The sequence below is a fragment of the Alligator sinensis genome, unplaced genomic scaffold (genome assembly GCF_000455745.1).
Source record: "Alligator sinensis unplaced genomic scaffold, ASM45574v1 scaffold492_1, whole genome shotgun sequence".
NCBI lineage: Eukaryota > Metazoa > Chordata > Crocodylia > Alligatoridae > Alligator > Alligator sinensis.
In genome coordinates, this window is record NW_005842186.1 from 1,508,093 (window position 1) to 1,529,505 (window position 21,413).

Here is a 21,413-nt window from a genome sequence, read left to right on the forward strand (position 1 = left end):
CCACTGATTTGGGCATTTTTCTCTGTGCCCGCCAGATGGCAGCCTGGCTCCGCGCTTCACCCAGGCAGAAGGGCATTTCCCGGCAGGTCCTTACGCTCTTCTTCCAAGACATCTCCAGCCCCGCGCTGCGATGAAATAGCTTTGCTGCGTGCCCACCAGCAGCCCCTCTCCCCCTCTCTGCTGGCAGGGGGGTGCTGACTTGATGCACAGCCCCCCGAAAGATGCCTCAGCGCCTGGGTCTGCTGGGCTCTGCCACCACCCGTGATTACCATTAATAATAACGAGCTGAAAATTTGGGGCTTTTTGTTTTGTTTTTTCCTCTCCAGAAACGGATGGGAAAAAATGGGATCCTGCGAAGAGGTAAAATACTAGTCGCCATGGCAACACAGTGGTGGGTGCTGTTTAGGGTTTAATCGCTGCTTGACGAGGGCTGATTAAAAACAGGGCTGAGTGGCAAGAAAATTAGCAGGTGACAGGGCCGCCTTGTCCAACCTGTCACTCCGTCTTCATTGGGTTCATTAGAGCCTTTTCATCTTGCCAGCTCCCCGTCCCCGATTGGGCCTGCGCTTCAACGCAATTAAAGTTGTGCGGGGAGGGAGGAGACACCTGGAAGGATCCCGTGAGGGCAGGGCAGGCGGGAGAGGAGCTGCTGTGAGCTGACGCGGCTGGAAGAGGAACGGTCGATGGGAAACTCCAGTTTTAGCATGGATCCCAACCAAGGCCCAGTCTCTGGCTGTGCAAATATGACCCCTTTGCTGTCCTTCTGCAATGCAGATGTTTGCCACCCCAGGCAGTGCCAGCTGCATGCCACAGCATGGAGAGGCAGTGCCAGAGTCTTTGGGTTCGAAGCAGGTGCTTGTGAGGATTGCCCTGTCACACAGATTGCCCATCTGCCTCTTCTCCGCCGTAGTTGCCCTCCACCTTAGAAAGGACTGTGTGCCCGTGGTACCTTTGTGTGTACGGTGGTCTATGGAAAGGCTGAAAGGGACTGTCACGTAAATAGCATATCGGTCCTCTGTTGGGCACTCAGACCTCTGGGATGAAGCTGGCATTTGGCTCCCCCTTCTCCAAGCTCATGGGCTCCTGCTGCCTGAGCTGAAAGGAAATTGCTCTCAGCAGCTCGCAGCTGGGGCTTACGGCTGTTGACCACTTCTGAATCCAGCCAGCATGGGCAAGGGTGTCCTGTTGGCAACATGGCCTGGTATTGCCAGGGCTACTCCACAAATCACCCTTTCCCCAAACGCCAGCATAGCTGGGTACGAGATGCCACGTTCAACCCTGAGCTCAGCAGCTGCAGCTCCATGAAGTGCCATTGCCATGAAAGCTGACCACTAGCCAGTATGTCACTTGGTTTGGGTCTAACTCCAGCACCCACGGTCTTACCTCCACACTTACAGTCTCTCTCTTCTTTTGCTGGGCCCAGAGGAGCTATTTTCCCTTCTTTGGATGCTAGGGAGCTCCTGCCCTCTCCAGTTCCTCTCGCACCCCCTTGCTGCGTGCTGGGGAAACCCAAGTGCTGCACCTGGTATCAGATGGAGGATGCTTAAGAGGTCCTCTCAGCCCTGCCTTCCGTAAGACTCCTGCCCCATTTTCTCCCACTTCCCCCCCATCACTCCATACCAAACCAAGCTGCTTCTTCAACCAGACCCAGGCAACTCTGGCTCTACCCACTCCAAGGCATTTGCTTGGCTTCAAACCAGTGCAGACCCTGTTCAACAATCCTGTTGTACAATCGGCCTCCCTGTAACACTCAGTGCATGGCTGGTTTGTGTGCCAGGCTGCTACTGGCCTTGACTAGCAGTGTCCCTGACCACAAACATCTGGTGCAGCGGTGGTAGCTGCAGCAGGTGGAGGGGGAATTGCTGCTCTTCTCTCAGGCACAAATTCATCAGGGTGAATTGCTGCTCTTCTCTCAGGCACAAATTCAGCTTTCCCTGCATGGGGAAACCTCAGGGTGGGAAAGGGAGGGAGTGGGCCAGACATTCTCCCTGCTTCTCCTATTCCCTCTTTGCTGCAGTTTCTGGAGAGATGGCTTTAAAGCTGGCATTACTGGGTCACAGCCCTGCCACATTCCCTCCAGAAGCCTACCTTGCTGTCCCAGGATTGCACCTAAAGCCTGTGGGAATCATGCTTATGGAGTGCAACCTTAGAGAGACCCTCCCCTTCAGCTGCACCCGGCCCCTTGTCAGCATCCTGGGGTAACATGGATGGGTTTGAGCAAGAGACCCACTTCTGTTTAGCTGGGCACTTGGCTGCTCTGCTTTCACTGGGTCTGACTGGGCCAGCCCAGTCTAAAACAGCTTCGGCCATGGGGGGAATGTGGGGCCAAAGAAAGCACCGCAGCAAGAGGGCTGAGTTGCGTGCTGGCACCTTTCAAGGATAACCTTGTGGGAGACAGGAGCCTGCAAGTGCTGGGGAAGAGCTCTGTTGAGGAGGAAAAGGGGTGAGGCCTGCATAACAGGGCCAGGAGATCTGCCAGGGCTCTGGACATCGAGTCTGGTGTTGGGAGAGCGGCTGCAGCACTGCAGCCAGCAGTGTAAGGGCAGCTAAATCATCTTCCCCACTTTCTTTACGAGCAACCAGGTTGAGATCCAAGAGGCAGCATCTTGCTCCAGGCTGCACATACTTCCCGTATACATAAAGCCCAGAAACATCTGGACATGGAGCCATTCATTTGGAGCGCCTTGTGACAGCTGCTCAGGAGCACGAGGGTGGGGACACCACTGTGTGCTCTTTAACTCCAGGGGACGGGCTGAGCAGGTGGGAAAGGCAGGATTTTCACCGAAGCCTGGATGATTTGGCACAAGCCCCTTACCTCCCCACCTCCCCATCCGTCAAAGAGAGGGGATGGTATTTGCAGGTCTGGTGGGAACTTGTGACAGGCAACATCAAGGCACTGGACTGGGGCAATGAAGACTTTCAGCTGGGCCACTAATCTCCTCCTAATCCCCATGCAAGTCATTGCCCCTTTCACTGAGTCTGTGCATCCATACCGCCCTTCTCCAAGTGCCGGGGCTAAGAAAGGGTACCGCAGGGCTGCAGGGCATTAGTAACAGGCTGCACAGAGCGCCGAGCACCACCGAAATTGTGAGACAAGGAGGAGGAGGGCACCAAGGGCAACCATTTAGGACCCAGCATATCTGCTCGCCCACAACACAGACAGCCAGAGGGCTGGGGGAAGGGCTCCTGTCTTCTCTCCTTTCCAGAAATGGCTTCAAGGTAGGAGGAGGTGCTGCAGCCTGGGGTCTGTGAGCCAGCAGGCGCTGCAGAGCAGAGGGTGTTCAGGGCAGGCCAGCTCAGGATGGGGAGACAGCAGCCAGCCCGCACAAGGCTGTCCCGGGCTGTGATCTCTCTTGTGGACGGAGGGAGTCTCCTCCCCAGAGCATGCTGCAGCCTTCATGTTACATAGCTGCTGATACGCTTTTGAACCTCTCTCCAGGGCCGGGGCAAGCGCGGGCGAGGCATGGGCATGTCAGAGTCCTAGCAGGCATCTCCGGTCTGAGGTGGATCAGTAGAGCTGCGTGCAGGCCCCCGAGATGGAGATGCATGTAAGAAGCATGTGATGGAGGGCCAGGACTGGGGGATGCAGGCAGAGCGAGCCCAGGACTAGAGGGGCAGAAAGGATGGAGCTGGGTGGGGACCAGGAACAGCTGCGCGGGGAAAACCGAAGGCAGCAGTCGCTGCCACCGGGAACACCTCGAGGCCCCTTGAGCAGCAATGGGCTTTGCCGCCACGCTCCCATCCCCCCGCACCTCGCTCACGATGAGGTAATGCAAGAGGGGAAGCCGCTTCTCCTAAGACAATAGCTCTGCTGCGCTGCAGAGGATCCCGCTCGGCAGGAGGACGCCCGTGCCCTTGCCTTACCCTGAGAAATTGGCCAGATGCCGTCGCCATGGCAACTGGGCCTGCAGAAGAGAGAGGTTGCTGAAATCTGGCCTGGTGCTTTCTTCACGCAGGAGCAAGAGCAAAAGCAAGCTCGCGCTCAGCTTCTTCCTCAGCGCTGTGGGGCAGAGAGACGGCAGCAGTGGCGATGAGCAGAGGACGTGTTCCCTGACCCTGCCCGGCAGCCCCAGGTATATGGAGCAGCAACAGGGGCCAAGCTCAACGTGAGCAAAAGCACCTGCCTAGTCCTGGGTAAGCTCGAGGACCCATCGCTCCTGGGGGTTTCCATCCCCCGGGAAGGGGTAAAGATCCGCGGGGTGGAGTGTGACCCAGAGCTGATGGGGCAGAGGGCAAGGCCAGACAGAGACGGGGGCTATGGCAATCACGCTGCCTGTCCATGGGGCTGATGAAGGTGGTGCTCCTGCCGGTGGTGCTACACACCGCTCTAGTCTTCCCCCCTCAGAACAAGTCATTCGCAGAATCCAGACAGCCGTTTGTGGGGTGCGTTTGGATCACCACACGGGAGAAAGTGGCAAGGGCCAAGCTGTACAAAGCAAAATAGTTTGGAGGCAGAGGGATGCCAGATGCCCTCCTCTTCCTCTGGGCCAAGGACATGAGCCAGGTCTGCAAACTGGCAACAGCCGGGGAATCTAAAACAGCAGATCTGAGTCTGCGCCGCGCTCGAGTCTGCTCCGCACGTGAGCTGAGGTGCCTGGCGCTGCGGCACATGCATTTGTGTAAACGGCATAATGCGTATCAGCACTGAGAAAATGGCAGTGGTGCGCTTTTGAACTAAAACCCCTTTGATGCGTTTCAGTTCAAAAGTGCACCACCGTTTTTGCCATTTATATAAATGCATGCACTGCAGCACTGGGTGCTTTTAAAAGTGCCTGGCTCAAGCATGTGTACAAATGCCCCATGGATGCATTTACATTTGCTTTAGTTAATGCACATTAAATCTAGTATCTCCATTGTGAGGTACTACGAAAATGGGTGTTTGCCTGACTTAATGTGCATTAACTAAAACGAACACTTTTAAAGCGAGGCTTAATGCACATTAACCTATTTTAATGTGCATTAAATAAAAGGTACATTTTTTAAGGTGATGCTTTAATGCGAATTAAATAGGCTAATGAGCATTAAAGTGCACGTGTAGATGCGCCCCAAGGTTCAACATGCTGAACTCCACCAACACTTCAGGGTGAATCCATTCCCAACCCCTTGGAAGGGGGTAGGGTGGAGCTCAAGGGACTTCGGTCAGACATGCCGAGCAATGTGGCTTGAGTACGTAACATGGAGGTGAGACGCAAGGAAAACTTTTTGTGGATAAGATCTTTGACTGGATCAACTGCAGAGGTGTCTAGGGCGATCCCAACTGTGCCCTCGGTCCAATGAAAGACCTTGCCTCGTGCCTAATTCCTGGACGACAACATCACTCCTCCGAGATCTCATAGGGTTGGAGGCAGCCATGTGCACACAGCCCACCCGCTCCCTGCTCAGTGCTCGCAACAGGGTGGGAGGAGGAGAAATATTTCTGATGGGGTCAGGGTGCTACGCTGCAGGCATGGCCTTTGTCATGGCTATTGACAAGTCACAGCAGTTTCTCTCTTGGTCAGCAGACCGTGCTGCACCACCACGGCTAACCTTGCTTCGCAGGCCACACAAATGCCCTGCTTTGGGCTGAGGCAGTCCTGGGATGGGGAAGGAGCCAATGATTTTCCCCTCAAGTGTGAGTTTCCCTGCAACTCCTGTGTCCCACCCAAGCTGGAACTGCCAGCAGCAAAGTGATGGCCTGGCAAATGGGTCCTCCAGCTCCAGACCTGTTTGTGCAAACCTAAGCTGAGTTTGGGGTCATCCAGACAGAGAGCTTGGAGCAGGGATGCTGACCTCTCCCGGCTTCAGTGTCCATTGCCATACATTTGCTATTGGGTTTGATGCAGAGCACAAAGGTACTACCTCAGCCTCCATGACAGGAGGAGACACCTTTTCTATCCAGGTATCTAAGATGACTAGCAAAGAGAGTCATCAGAAGTGACACAGGCCAGAAAACCCCAGGGGCAAACCAGTAGCCTGCAGCAAAGGAGCACATGACTTTGGTTTTCTTGAAGCACTTTATGTGCAAGGGTTGAGAGATTTGTGTCTGCTAAGAGTAAATGCTCCTTAATTCCCTTCAGCAGTGAAGGAACAGGTCACCGATGCTGCAGACTACATCTGCTTGGCCATCTCATTTCTTGTCAGGGAAATTCCTCCGATTTATGGCACAATTGGTTCCTGAAAACCAGGTCTTAAGTCGAAACGTTGTGTGGGTGACCGAGCTTGGGATCCGGGAAGGGGTCGGCTGGGTTGTAGCCACAAACCTGGCACGTACAGATGGGTACTTGCGACCGCTGGAGTAGAATTAGGCACAAACGCGTACTGGTTCAAACAAAGATGGCTTTACTTACACTGCCACGATGTGCAGCGTAGGGAGAAAGTTACAGACTTCAAACTTCTGTTCCAATCAAACCGAGGAGCTCTTATAAGACGAGATATCTTTAAACTTGAGCATGCAGGACACGGGGGAACGTCGGGGGGCTCGTCAACGGGGAGTAGTAGCGGGGGATCAGACCGCCAGGTTCCACTCTGAGACGAGCACGGAGTTCTCCAACCTGGGCGGAAACGACTCCAACCCTTTATACGGCTAGCGAGCCAATTGCCAGCCGCCACGTAGGAATAACTTGAAACCGGCCAATTAGAGTATGCGCATTTGCATATGAACGGCAGGAACTTTTCCACGCTGGGGCTCTCCATCGTGCTGAGAATTCCCGTCTCTCCGTGCTTTGTGCTAGAAAGTTCCACTGTACCAAGGCACTCAACTAATCAGTTCTGACACGTTGTAGCTCAGACCCAATTTTCTCATAAGAAACAATGTTATAAAAAAGGGGGATTGATTCCTGAACCAAGGCCCAATACCCTATTTTCACCAAAAATACCCCACAATTTTGTAATCGATCAGTTATAGATGAGTAATATAGCTACATTAATGTATTTATATTGTAAATAGCAATCATATTGATTTGGAAGGACTTCTTTGAGGTGACTTTGCTGGACTGTAGGACTGCCTGAACACCACCACAAGAGGGGCACACTTTCAGAAAACCCTGCTCTACCAAGCTGCAAAGGAATATGGTTAATTTGCTCTCTCTTGCAGGAGGCAGCTGGCTGGGCTCTGAGGAAGGGACTTTTAAGGAAGGCATCTAGTGATGAGGTGCTTTAAAATGGGGCTCCTGGGGGACCACTCTACCTCCCTAGACACTTCATGCCTTGAAAAACCCTGCATGGTCCTTCACACACATTCATTTTGCACAACTGCACAATGGCTTAAGGGGCTAGGAGCTACTACAAAAGAGTTCAGGTGGAACCAGAGAATCAGGAGCAGCGTCTCATTGTCAGTGAAGACAGCAAATTGAACCAGGAGAGCAAAATACGACCACGTACTACCTATGTCAGCCAGTGACCTGCAGAGCAGGTACACTATGATGTCCCTTGTGTCCTGCCTATGGGGAACAGCCAGCCAATTTGCATTAAGCTCAGCCTTCATGGCTTCTCTGGGTTCTGGTCAGTGTTAGGGTAGGTTTCTTAAGGGACCATTTGGGGACAATCTGTAAATGGCTGGTGTATTTTTCACCAGCGCAGTGCTAAGACTGCTCTGTGGAGCAGGGTGGGAACCCACGTGTGTACTCGTAATAGCTGGAGAGAATGACTGTCAGTGTTGGTCAGACCTCCCAGCTGCTTCTCTGTGCCTGCCTTGCTGCCCCCGCAGGGGACCAAACCGAGCACTGCCCTCAGGGATCCCCCTGGAGAGGAATGGCCAGGGGAGGAGGAAATGTTTGCAGGAAAACCAGGAGAGGGGGACCAGAGACAGGTGGAGCAGAGGCAGAGAAATGGGAACTGAAATGGAGAACAGAAGTATACAAATGTTCACATCCACTGTAGTGAGGGCCCAGAATACATTACAGTGTTAGTACAACTGCTTTCAGGGACTCTTAAATTGCAGGGAGGAGAGGTACCAGGTGATGGTGCCATGGCACCCTGGTTGAGAATCACTGCCCTAGTCTTAGTCTTTAGTACCTGCTCCCGGACAACTTGCTCTGCACCACATCATATTAAAGCCTCTCCATCCTTTTGAGTCATCATCACCCAAATCTCTGCTCACATCTCCTTTTGCCATCAGGCCTACCCCAGCGCCAGCTTTCCCTGCTGCAACACTGCCCCACATCCCACCTGGCAAGGATCCCTCTCTTCTTCAGCTCCCACATCTTCCAAACATTACCAGCTGCCTCCACCAGTTAGTCCTATGCTTTTGCCTGTATTAGACCTGTTATTCAGAAGCCCTGAGCACTGGCAACACCCTTTGAGTTCAATGGGTTTTCATCGCATCCAAACATTAGGCCCTTCAGCACTGAGGCTCTTTGCAGGGGTAGGACCATGTTGCGCATCTGTTCTCTGCAAGGCACTGTGTCCGTTTCCAGTGGGGTAGAAACTCCTACTCATTCAAGCTTGTGACTTGGAAAGAGAAGGTGAGTCCCAGAAACATGCAGGCCACTTTTCTAGGAAGTATTGCACCAGTTTAACTTAACTCAGTTTTCATGCTGGTTTACTGAGACTGGGGAAAACCCCTGTGTGAATACTTTTTTTTTCGGGTTAAGTATGGCTTGTTATGACTTGACTTAGTCCATCAATTGGGAAGAGGATTATCGGACCCCAAAGTTGTTTTCAACTGAAAATAAGCATCCACACAGCAGTTCCCAACCCACTCTAAGTTCACAGGCGAGCTCAACCAGTGACAGTCTTTTATGTGGACTAGGCAGGAGTAAGATGCACAAGCAGTTCTGCCACTTGATGCACAATTAGATTGGTATCAGTTTAATAATAAGGCATACATAACAATATTGTTTTTTGTAACCTGAACTGCTCATCACAGAACAAGTGACTTGTCCTCTTCTGGACTGATGCAGAAGCTGTATAGGTTTCCCTCATTTTATGCGAGTTTTGTATGTTTGAATTCGCTCTTATGTGATGTCCCTTTTTATACCAAAAATTCATTACAGCTTTTCCTCGCCAACCACAGTTTTCAGTAACCATGCTTAATATTCTATATACCATTTTGGCTACCATGGTATACAGTTTTGAGTAACCAGGGTTTTCTGTGGCCACGCATCAGCCCATTACCTGCCATTTTTTCCCATAAGTTTTTTGTCTTGCCAAGCACGGTTTTGCCAAGAACGGGAACTTTCAGGAACCTAACCCCAGCGGTTGGCGAGGGAAACCTGTGTATGCGAGGTAAGATCATTCTTACGTGATCGGTGTGGCGGAAGCCTGCAGGCAGTTGCTTTGTGTGGTGCATTGTGGGAGTGATGTGCAGCAATATAGTCTCCCATGTGGATCTGCGCTCCTTGCTTGTTGTCTGCGACACGTGTTTCTGTAGTTGCCATCCCCACATTCACCACCACCCTGTGCTTGTGTGTACTGTCTGCTGTTGGTGAGTACCAAAACTGTCTTGTAAAAGTAGTAGAAACGGGTCTGGGGGTCAGCAGAGTCGAGGTCTTGGAAAGTATCCCTATTTATTACATTGTGAAGTGGGCTCCCTTTATGTGAATTCGAGTTATGTGCCGTTTTCCAGGAATGCATGCACCACAGAAAGCAGGGGAAACCTGTATTAACGACTGCTAAAAACTTGCTGCAAGTCTTTGCCTTACAACCATATGGGATCTGTGGTATTGGATGCCCTCTAGTGTCTATTCCTTGTTACTGGCAGTCTGTGGGCAGCAAAGCTGATGAACCAATCGACAATCAACCAGAGAAATGCTACCTTTACCCATTTTGAAATAAATTGCTTTGTCACTCCATATAACTTGTATCAGACTTTAATTTGCAAAGTGAATACTACATATAATTGTGACCACCTGGCTCTTCATTCCATTTTTTAACCTAGGCAGAGGTTTAAAATGTTCTATTTAACCTTATCAGCTGTTCTTCTGCAGGGCTCATGTAGGTATTCATGGGAAGCTAGAAAACATGCCTTTCCAAAATGAAAAATGTTTCTTACCTGTAAATCCACCTTCTCATACAAGCACACAATCCACCCATTTAAGCACTGCTGGGAAGATGCTACAGTGAAGGAAGCTCTCTTGTGGGGGGGAAGAGGAAAAAAGGGATCCTTAATAATCCAGTACCTCGACACTGAGTGTTAATACATGAGAACCTGATTCAAGGGATAGAGCACTTGGTGGTGTGTTTTGATCCCATTCAGAGAGCAGATAGGTCTGGAGAGGTCCCCGCTGCCCACCCTGCCCCATAAACAGGTTTGTATGGTGAGAATGGACACGATCTGCCAGACTGCTGTACTTGGCTTGGAGAGAAACACTCGGTGCTTCACTTTGGTAACCTGAGGAATCTAATATCCAGGAGCCGGGAGACCTATAGTGTATTTCAGACTCTGCCTGAGAGCTTAGCTGTGTGTCTGACTTGAGAAATAATTACTTACCTCTGGGCCTCTGGTTCAGATCAGTAAAATAAAGATAAAAGATAAAAAAAAGAAAACCAACATACCTACACTGTAAAACACTTAGAAAGCTACAGGCTAACAAGTGCTACATTTAAAGCATCATCATTTTATTCTTCCATGATTTACTAGTTTACTACATGTAAGGAAATTTTCTGTAACATACTTCATCGACCTGAAAATGTTTTCATTCTGAGGGGACCCATTAGAAGAGAATCAGGGTTGTAAGCTTTCAAGCTGTAGGGGACTTAACTGCAAAGAAACTCGCACAATGTGCACATGGTGTGCCCATCGGGATGTGTGGGTGAATATACCCTGCTTCCAATAACGATGCCCAGTTGCTCCTTTTCTCCTGGGAGCCACGAATCCTCCCCTCCCACCCCCAAGGTTTCTCTCCTCCTTAACCCTCAAGGAGATAGGCACAAACCAACTTTGAATTGTGGGTCACCAAAAGGGTTAAAAATGGAAGGCACGGGATTAAAAAAAGAGAACAAACTCTCCAAGCAGACCAGTATTTGATTGGATTAAAAAAAGTGTATTGGACGTCCAATACTAAATAATAAACATGAAGTTATTAAAAAAAGCCATAGAGTATACAGCAAATACTACAGAAAAGCAAAAAAAAATTGTACAGAAAGGTAGAAGTCTACAGCAGTCCTCAAAATTCGCCTACATCAGAATCATAAAACAATATACAGGGTTTTTCTTCTTTTTTTTTTCCTCCAAATCTCTCTGAAGGAAGCTGCCACTTCACAGCTTAACTAGGACACTACAAGATACACAATGTTCCAAATTTAAAATCACAGGATATGTAAGAAAACGTAGCGTTAAAATGTGAAAAAGTGCAATACAGATTGTACACTGACTTGAATAAATGTTTTTTCTTTTTTAGTTTAACCTTAAAAAACCAACTTTGAACAGTTGTTTTATCATTAAAAATATTCCCCACTCCCCAACTTCAATGGCAATATTAACATTCATGGTGTTATACATAAGTAGTAATATTCACAAAAACCCACCAGCTAAGAATACTGAGTACATGATGGCATTCTTTGGGTATAGGTAAAAAACAAAGGAAAATGCACGTACACCCACTGCCAGGAGAGTGTGGGTGTTCTGTTAATTAAAAGTAAATTCAGTAGCTTATTTTGTCCTGAATTGTATTGATTAAAGGTTTAAACATCTATTTTTCAGGTGGCCCAGGGTGTTCAAATGTTGCACTTTTCACCGATCCCTCCCCCTCGGCCCTCCTGCCCAGATAATAAATAACACCAGCAAATCTGCTAGACATGGCAACACACAAGGAGTCCAGGAAAAGAAAGGAAGTCAAATTCCAAGTAAGTCTCAACTAGCTGTACTTTCCAGAGTTATTCACTGGTTCCTCTCTCCCTTAGCATTAAGGACCAAAAACTGGCCCAGGGGTCAGCTTAGGGATAAAAGATCAATAAACTCAGTCTTATCCCTTTCTTTATTAAATAAATCTGACTTATTTTGTGTTAAATGTTCTAAGAGGCATGTCTCCCAGAGAGCCAGGCAGTCTTCTGACCGAATGCCAGAAGAACTTTTAAGCTTTACCTCTTTCATCATTAATTTAAGCCTTCAAGATCATCCATACAACTGCTTAGGCAGAATAGATTTGATACATAAAAAGCATCGGTATATTCTTGTTTGCCTCTCTTCTTAAAACCAAACACATGCATATCAACTCCTTGGGCAGCTAGTATTTTACACTACTGATGCCAATCATCATTTCGGGGCAAGGCCGAACCAAGCAGGCCTACAAAGAGAAAACAACCAACCAGAACAGCTCCCCTCATTTGGGAGCTCCCTTTTAATTTCCCTCCCTCCTAGACAGATGTGTGAACAGCACCTGAGTCACTAACACTGATTTCTTTTTTCAAATGTTTTTAAAAGTGTAAAAAAATACATTTTGCCTTGATTGCAGCTGTACATTTAGGATTCTTTTCAAAGCCTTGTTTGAATGGCCTGGGACAGTGAAACCACATGCATTGACCCAACTGACAGGTCCTACAGGTGGGGTTTTAGTGTTTCCAAAGGCAAGAAGTACTGCTGGATTAGAACAGGTCCACCTTTCTCTGCTTTAGGAGATCCAGATAAATTAAACCCCAGATTTAAGCACCATAGCAGCAGAGAAAAGTGCTGTGCAAAGTGTGCACTGCTGACTGCTGTAAGTTCGAAGAGCTGAACTAATGCTCAGATTGCGCTTCAAAATTTTAAGATCTATATGGCCTTTAAATTATAGTCATAAAACAAAGAAAGCACTGTTGCCAAAATAAGACCTAGTGCCCTTAAACATAAAGAAAACTTCATAGGAGGAACAACAGTCTGCCCCCAATGGATCTAAATGACACCGTATGTGTTTAAGTTACACGGAAGGACATCACAGAAGATGCTGTCATTTTTGTCAGTCTTCAGGTCAACAAATAAAGACTGGAAAACAACAATAATGAACTTCTCACTGCCTCCCCACCCCCCTTCCCCAGCTACTTCCCCTTCTCCCCTCCCACCCCCCCAAATATTGAAACTGCACAAAAAGCGACAAACAAATCTTTGAATGTTACATTTCAATTCAAACAGACTGGTAATCTCACAGTGATGAGAGGAGAGAGTCAGGCTTTTAATAATTATAATATAAAAATAATAAAAAAGCTTACAAATAGCAATGCAGAATCCCAAAAGGCCATGGATTAACTGCTGGAAGGGGATGCAATTATACGCAGGATAAAAAAAAAAAGAACAAAACAGAACAACCCACGCTGGCAATGAATTTCCATATACAATAGAACAAGCAGTCAAACGTCAGGCTAGGCTGTGGAAAACAACAAAGTTCTTTTTTTTTCAGAGTACACTTTTTTTTCTTTTTATAAAAAAAAGATAAAATAAAAACACACAAATAAAATTGTACATAAATGCAAATGTCCAACACTGAAAAGGCAGGGCAATCACACCACTGAGACAAAACCTGACCAGAAAAAGAATGCAAAGTCTGATTTTTTATTTTTATTTTCTTTCCGTTTGTCTGGATAATAGATTTCAGCTTGATCTGTCCCATCCTGCATGGTCTCAGCAGGCAAATGGAATTCAACTTGGCAATGACTTCATTTTAGGACAAGGACAAGAAAGGTCATCTATTTAACTGGCATTAGCATTTAATGCACTGGTTGGTTTGTTTGTACTGTGTGTGTTCTCATGTTCTGTCCTTCTCTTGCTCTGTACAATTCCTCGTGTTCCAAGGCTGAGTCCCAAAACTTGTAAAACTGGATTTGGAGTCATGTCCTGGTGAAGGTGGTCATGCGGTAGTGATGGCATTAAGGTCCTTCATCAGTCCTTCCAGGTGGGCCATCTCTTTGGTCAGCTCATCCGGTTCATAGTTCTGCAGGAGATTTAACAGGGTTACTGGACAAGATGAGCTGCCCTTCTTTAAGGAGAAGGGAAATGGGCAGTGGGAGAAAGCACGGTCAATGACTATGTAGAATATGACACTGAATCACAAATAAGCAAAGCCAAGTTTAGAGATGGGTAACTGAACACACAAGCAGAAACAAATAATTTGTTAAATGTCAGAAAGTTATGAAATTGATTCATATGTTCATTGGTTTTTAGGCCAGATGGCATCAATGAAAATCTAGGGTGAGCTCACGTGTAACACAGACAATGGGATTTCCCTGAATTAATTCTGGATTCAGCTTCAATAGCTCTTCTCGACCTAGATCATCTCTCTTTTACAAAAGTATCCAATCACAGAAAAGCGGAGCTAGAAAGGACTTCTGGAGGTCATCAGGTCCAACCCCCTGGTTCAAGGCAAGAACTTCCCTATCTATACCAACCCACACAAGTACTTGTCCAGCTTACTCCTACAGCCACACAAATAACCCTGTCACACAACTACAAGGGACATTACCCCCAAAAAGCAGGAACACCCTAATCTGCCACAGGCAAAGCATGGGGATGATGGCACTCAGTGCCCTAACACTGCAAGGGTTGTTAAAATACACTCGAGAGATCCAAGGAAGAGGGTCATACCCTAACTACAAAATCCCCACCCTCAGCTGCAGCCAACATCCAGTATGCTCCTGAGGAAGGTAAAAAAACCCCACCCTCTAGCACCTGCAGCAACAAGAGAGGTCCTTCCCAGACCCATGTGGCCACCAGCAAAGCACAGGAAAAACCAAACCTCCTCCACTTTGTTCTGCAACCTGGGGACATCAAAGACCTCCACACATTACACCTGCTTTCTGTTATCCTTTCCTCTCCATAAACTTATCTCAGCAGCTTTAATTTTCTTTTGTAACTAAACTTGCAAACATTCAGGGATAAAGAAAGGACCCTTGATAGGTGGTATTAATGGTTAATTAACCACGCTCCTTTATTTCTAGTTTAAATCCATCTGATTTCAACTTCCAGGCAGTGGCTTTCATCGTACCAGCGTCTGCTAGGCTGAAGGGTCCTCTTAGCAAATTTCTGTTCCCTAGGTAGGTACTTATAGACTGTGATACTGAACATCCCCATTGATAAGCTAAATAGATTGAGCTCTTTGGATCTGTCGCTACCCTTTTTCCAGTCCTTTAACCTCTCTTGTGACTCCTCTTTGAACACTTTCCAATTTTTCCACTTTGAAGTGTGGGTACCAAAACTGGGCAAAATGTTCCAACAGCATTTGTATCAGAGCCAAACAAACACGTAATATAACCTCTGTACTCTCACTCAATACTAATTTGTGTATAAATCCAATAACCTATTTCTAAGCACCTGGAGGACAGCAAAGTGATCAGGAACAGCTAACGTGCATTTGTGAAGAGCGAGTCATGCTTAACCAACTTGATTTCCTTCTATGATAAGGTAATGGACTTTGTGGCTCTGGGGGGGGTGCAATACACTTCAACTGCAGCAAGGACCAGAAATAACTGTCTCAAGTTGAAACAAGGGAAATTGAGTTTCAATATCTGAAATAACTTTCTGATGATGAAGAAGTGATAGCTAATCACTGGAACAGGCCACCTAAGAGGTTGTAGAATCTCCTCCACTCCAGGTTTTAACAGCAGGTTAGCCAAGCACTTGGTTGGGTTGGCTGGACAGGGATTCAGGTGATTACCTAACATAAAGTCCAAGTCTTTTTCAGAGTCATTACAGTCCCCCATGCTGTAAACAAGCTTAAATTCTTTCTCCCTAGATGCAGTGCATTACTTTCAGCTGTGCTGAAATCCATACTGCTTGCACACATCCAAGTGACCTACCGGTGACCTGCCTTCTGCGTTGTTTAATGTTCCCCTCATTTTTGTGTCATCTGTAAATTTTAATGGTACAAAAAATGGTCCTCAGAGAACTTTAATAGACAGGCACTTAGTCAATGGTGAGTCCTTGCTTCTAATTACATTTGAGAACTATCGTTTAACCAGTTTTTAATTTTTTAGTGTGACACTGGTTTTGCATTATGCTGCTTTCTATGAAGATATCATGTTGTACCAACTCAAAGGACTTACTGAAGTCTGTTATATCAACAGTACTCCCTTTATCAACCAACCTCATAAACCATCAAGTTAGTTTGATGACCCATTATCCACAAATGCATCTTGATTGGCATTAACTATATCACCTCCCTTTAAATCTCCAATAATTGAATTTTGTATCAGCTGAAAGGACAATGAACAGAGTAAAACAGCGGTGGGCAAAGGGGTACAAGAATCAAGCACAGGAACAAAACATATTAAAACATGTAGAATTCAAAGCAAGACAGGATGAATTAGCAACATGCATGTGATAAAGGAAAAAGAACAGAGAGGAAAAAGGAAAGAGAGAAGAAAACAGAAATACTTCAGTTTAAGCCAGCATTTCCTGCACCCAGTAACATTTTAATAGTAAAGCAAATGTAATCATTCTAAGTGCTGTGGTACCTTCAACTGCAAAGGATTTTAAGCCAACGCTTTCACAGTTGGATACCTAAAGTTAGACTCCTCACTTTGAAAAAACTGCCTGATTTCAAAGGTGCTGAACACCTGCAGTTCCCATAGACTTCAGCAGAAGCTGAAGTTACACAAACCCTCTGAAAGTCAGACCAATTTCAGTAGGAGCCTAAAGATGAATTTGAGGGTCACAAATTTAAACACTCTGGCTTTAATCCTAATCTTTCATTTGTCTATTGGACACTTGGGACACTTTATATTTGGGATGAAACTTTGTAGCAAGATGTGAGACTATAACTGCATGACTTCTATTAAGTTCAATGAAAGCACACAGACAAACCCAGGCACAACCTGCTCACAGAACATGCATCAGGAAATGAAATGCTAATGTGAGCACAATCACAGCAAGTGTGGCTGTACAGTACAGATAACAGCACTTGGTAGGGGATATCACTCTAGAAAGCAGTTCTTCTGCAAATACAGAAGTCTAAGAACAATCTTCTCTTCTTCTGCCCCTCCTTTCATTATGACAGGCTTGGGGAAACCAGAGCCTCGGGTAGCTCCTCCTCCTCTTTAAGTAAGCATGATCATTACCCCCACATTCTGGTAACAGAGTTTTGGTTAACTGGTATTTGAACATTTTCAGCCTCTGCTCATTAGGCCGTTGACAGCTGAATGATACCGAAGTAGCTCACATGCTTGGCTCTAAGTTACTATAATTCCCATAGGGAACATCAAGACAGATTCATCGTGGTTTGATTAAGTGCTGGCAAAGAAAGCTATTGGCAGTGAAGATACTTACACTTTCCGAATCCTCAAGCATTCGAGTGGTCTCCTGCACATCAGGGGCGCTGGGGACTATCACTGGCATTGGAGGTCGAGTTCTTCCTAAAGTCCCAATCGATGCAGTCTTCACCGAGTGAACTGGATGGTTGGAAGCTTAAAAAAAAGCCGACATGGTTAACCTCTCTTTCTGTCTAGGCAGGGAGACAGCACAGCATACTGGCATTTGCCGCTGGAATGCCAGAAACACGGCTATAACTTACAGAGAATGATCTTGGAAGTGACAAGATGAAAAGAGGTCTGAGAACGCAAACATTTGCCAGAGGGTTAGAATTAATTAATTAATGGAAGTTGAATATCATTATGAATTACCCAAATATTCAAAATAAGAGGTCTTCAAAATTACATTAGTGAAATACAGTCTAGTTGGCTCTCTCACTGAGTTTCACTCTATCCTTTCTCCATGTACAGGATGTGAACTGAAACTCTAGGTTTCCTACACTATTTATTCCCCCCACTCACCTTGCTGGGACAGTAATGGTGTGCTTGGCAAGGCAGGGTCATATGTGGAACTGCTGGGTGGAACTGCTGGCACTGCAAAGCTCTTCAGAGGGTGAGAGGGACGGACATGGGCAGTAGGGAGGTTTTGACTTGAATCCTCCTCTTGTGCACTGGCCAGATATGATCCTGTGGCACTGTCTGGATCTTGATGGTCAGCACAGGTCTGAGATGAGGAAGCTGGCATCGTGTCTGTGCTAGGTGTGTTTCGAACAGATTCTACAATGAGAAAGTAAAATTGGGACTTATTTTCTTTGATGGAAGATTTTTCTTTCTTCATTGACCAAGACAACTGAACTTTTTCTTTCACACAGCATCCCAGTTGTACATATCCCTGCTCTGGTCCCAGTGGACAAGTTCTTTTTCCTCAGCAACCTGCTTAGAAGCTTGGGAGTTAATTCACACACGACCGGTACAATTATAACCCGATGGCATACTGTGCAACTGCTCTGCTTTAAGACATACGCTCATAACAATTCCCAGTGACAAAAAAACTCAGCCCCCCACAAAAAAAACCCACAGCTGTCTATGACAGAGCAGGCTTGAGCATCAAATAGTATCAGAGCAGGCTTGAGCATCAAAGCGGCACATGGTTAACCAGATGATTTGTTATCCCACCATTACGTGGTGCTGCAATGTCTCTGCAGCTCATTGCAGGAAAATAAAAAACATGAGGGGGGAGACAAAGCCTCCAATAATTCAGCTGTAGCTCTGGATTGTGATACTGGTCTGGGTATTTCTTTTTCTAAAACCTTAATGTAAAAAAATATGCAGTTCCATCCATCTTTACAGATGACCTAGAGGGACCTTTTCTCAATGAAATGGCCAAAAAAATGATCTCTCCATACTTTTTCTATTGCCACTTGAGCGCTTCACTTTTAACTGTATTACTTTGCCTAAGTAATGTGACAAAACATTTAGAGCTTTTGCTATCCAAGTGGTGACCAGCCCCTTTTGTAGTATTCGCTTCAGAACATAACAACAAAAGGAAAGGCTAAGCAATGGGCATGCCATGTCATCCTACAACAATAATGCATGGCCAGCAGTCTTTGGTTAGGTAATAAAAGGGCATATGATGCAAATTCTTAGTTCTAATTTAAAACTAGAATATTTCCTAACTTCAGAATTATACAGGGCTATATAATGCTCCCGTTAATGTGATATATGGGCAAATGATTATGCTGCTTCAAGAAATATGAATACTGGGACTGTACACAAGAAAAGATTTTTGATTGCAAGAGATGCCATTCCCATCATCACTTGAAGGGCATAAAAACAAGTAGCATTGCTCCAACTACATATTAACATCCTCCTGCTATGTTTGAAGCTTTGCCTATCAACAACTAAGACATTCCAAAAAAATAGTGTTGCTTGTGGTACCTCAATTAGGATTCAGAACCTGACAGACTAGAGAGGCACTTTCATCTTAAGATGTTTAACTAATTGTCATTCCTCCAGCATGCACAACAATGCTGTTGCTTAGATATTTCTCACAGTGCTGGCTAGCTTAGTCAGCCTACTGCAAACAACTGTACTTACACACAATTGTACTTCAAGCCTGAACACAGTCTGTAGAAAATGTCAAGATTATATGCATATTTCAGAAAGAAAAACTAACATTCAGCTCTCAAAAGCACAGGTTCAATGTTTGCCCCCTCCTGCTGTTTAAATGAAACTAACCAGGAAAGTTATTAGTTTTTTTTAATGCAAATTAAATGGAAACTGGATGTTTCAGATCTTAGAGACAGCATATTATGTGACTTCTACTATGCAAATTCATATTTATACACATTATAAGGCATTCTTTTAAAAGGACACTATCAAATATCCCAGGCCCAATGTTCATTATGTGCAAAATTCAGATGCTTGGCTAAAAATCTTTCTAAATAACAAGAGATTTGTACATTTTTAACAAGTCCCTCAATTGCTCAAAAATAAAATATCAAAAATAAAACATCAAACTGCTAATTTTTCCATTCTCTTCTTGAGTCTTCATTAGCAATGAAGTAGCAAACACTGTTTCCAGAGTTGGTTCACACTGCTGAAGCAGTTGCAGTTATGCACAGCACATTTTTTTTTTACAAGGATAAGGTGTCGTGCCAGTTGAAGTTGTAGCTGCCAAGCAAAAACACCAGACATTAATTTTAGGTTAATTCAAAATAAGGAGAATTGTTGTCTAATAAATGGAAAAGAAAAAGTTATCCACTGGACTAAGGCAAGTTATTTCACAGTAAAATCACAAGAGACCGAGCAAAGCAAACTATTAAATGACTTGAGTGTGCCCCTCAAAGCTCTGCTTTCCCCCACACGTCGTACGAATGGCTCCCCTTTCATAAGACAGCTGTCTGATCATTTCTCACCTGTAGAATTGGCCCTGTCTGAATGGGACATGGACGTGCCAATCGGCCATGGGTTGACCTGATGATGAAGATAGCTGCGAGTTGGAGAAGCGAGGCTGCCGGAGTGGAAATGATGGTGAGGGTTATCAAGTGAATGGATGGGATGAGCACTAATCACAGCTGTGAATGAATATAAGACAGAAAAAATGCTTAACATACAGACAAGCATGCACACAAAGAAATGCACTGCATCCCTCCCTTCTCCCCCAGAGGTGCAGTACCAGATAGGAAGCCATGTATCAGACAGAGAGGAATACCAAGAGGACTCTATCAAATTCCCCACTCACCCCCCTCCTTCCCCATCCCACACACTAATAATTGATAAGAAAAAGAGAAACAAAAATGAAGACAGCTCTTTTCAATCATTTTTCTTATGCTGAGAATCCATCTCTCTTGGAGACCTGCTTTCCTTGAAAGGCCTCTGCTACTCTTGAGAAAATTAAAGCATTCTCCCTTTAGAGCTTTCATTTCACACTCTAGACTGTAAACTTTAGACCTAATAAGAAGAATATAAACATGAGCTGAAATTGGGAAAACCATTTCAGGCTGAGAGAATTTAATTTCCCAGTGAGTGCAAACAAATATGAAATACGGTCTCTCTGCTTAATTAAATAATGCTAGACAGATGGTGACAAGCATGGGGTAAGACACAAAAGATTTGCTCGTGCCCTCTGCTCAGAATTAGCAGTTTTTATTTAACATATTCAAACTGGAGGCCTTTTTTCTTCTCTCATTTTTCTTTCTACTTGAGGGGCATGAACATTCATATTGCTCAAGATACCAGCGTTGGTCGTGCATTCTTCCCAGATTGTTCTGGTAACAGAGGCAAGGCTTTTTCTAATGCCAGCTCATGCTACACTATGAGATGCAGGGGACTGACTTTCACTGGATGTAGTTCTTTTGGCAGACTCCAACACTGGACTGATCATGAAATGGGAAAAAAGGTAGGTGTAGGTACAGAACACAGGAAGAAATGCTAAAGGCCACAGCTTATTCCACCCTAAGAACAACCGAGCTGCAGTTGGTTGCTTTCTTGAATTTGAAGGTCCCCAAATATACTGCCTCAAACTCTGCCATACACCACATGAATCCATAATCATTTAAAGCAGTTAGTATACTCAGGGCTTGCTGTCTGTCTTCATTCAATTTTGCATTCAAAATAGTTATAAAGACATACGTATTGCCAGGTTGCTCCGTTTCTACCCATCCGTTCTACCCAACAGTCTATCAATGGGAGAGAGGATGTGACTAGATCTATAGAGGCATTATACTATATTTTCTCACATACAACAGGCACCTTTCACCTTCCCCCCCCCCCCCCTTTAA

At 45.8% G+C, this 21,413-nt stretch overlaps 1 protein-coding gene across 4 annotated transcripts in view; it reads right to left on the minus strand.

The window, feature by feature from the left end:
- Positions 1-10,940: 10,940 nt before the first annotated feature.
- Positions 10,941-21,413, minus strand: part of NEO1 (neogenin 1) — a 384,856-nt gene continuing 374,383 nt past the window's right edge. For all 4 annotated transcript variants that reach the window (XM_025207174.1, XM_025207173.1, XM_025207172.1 and 1 more), the window contains 4 exons: positions 20,049-20,207; positions 17,653-17,907; positions 17,150-17,286; positions 10,941-13,820 (listed from right to left, as the gene is read on the minus strand). In XM_025207174.1, coding sequence (XP_025062959.1) covers positions 13,737-13,820; positions 17,150-17,286; positions 17,653-17,907; positions 20,049-20,207 — 635 coding nt within the window. In that variant the 3' untranslated portion in view covers positions 10,941-13,736. The remainder of the gene's footprint in view (positions 13,821-17,149; positions 17,287-17,652; positions 17,908-20,048; positions 20,208-21,413) is intronic.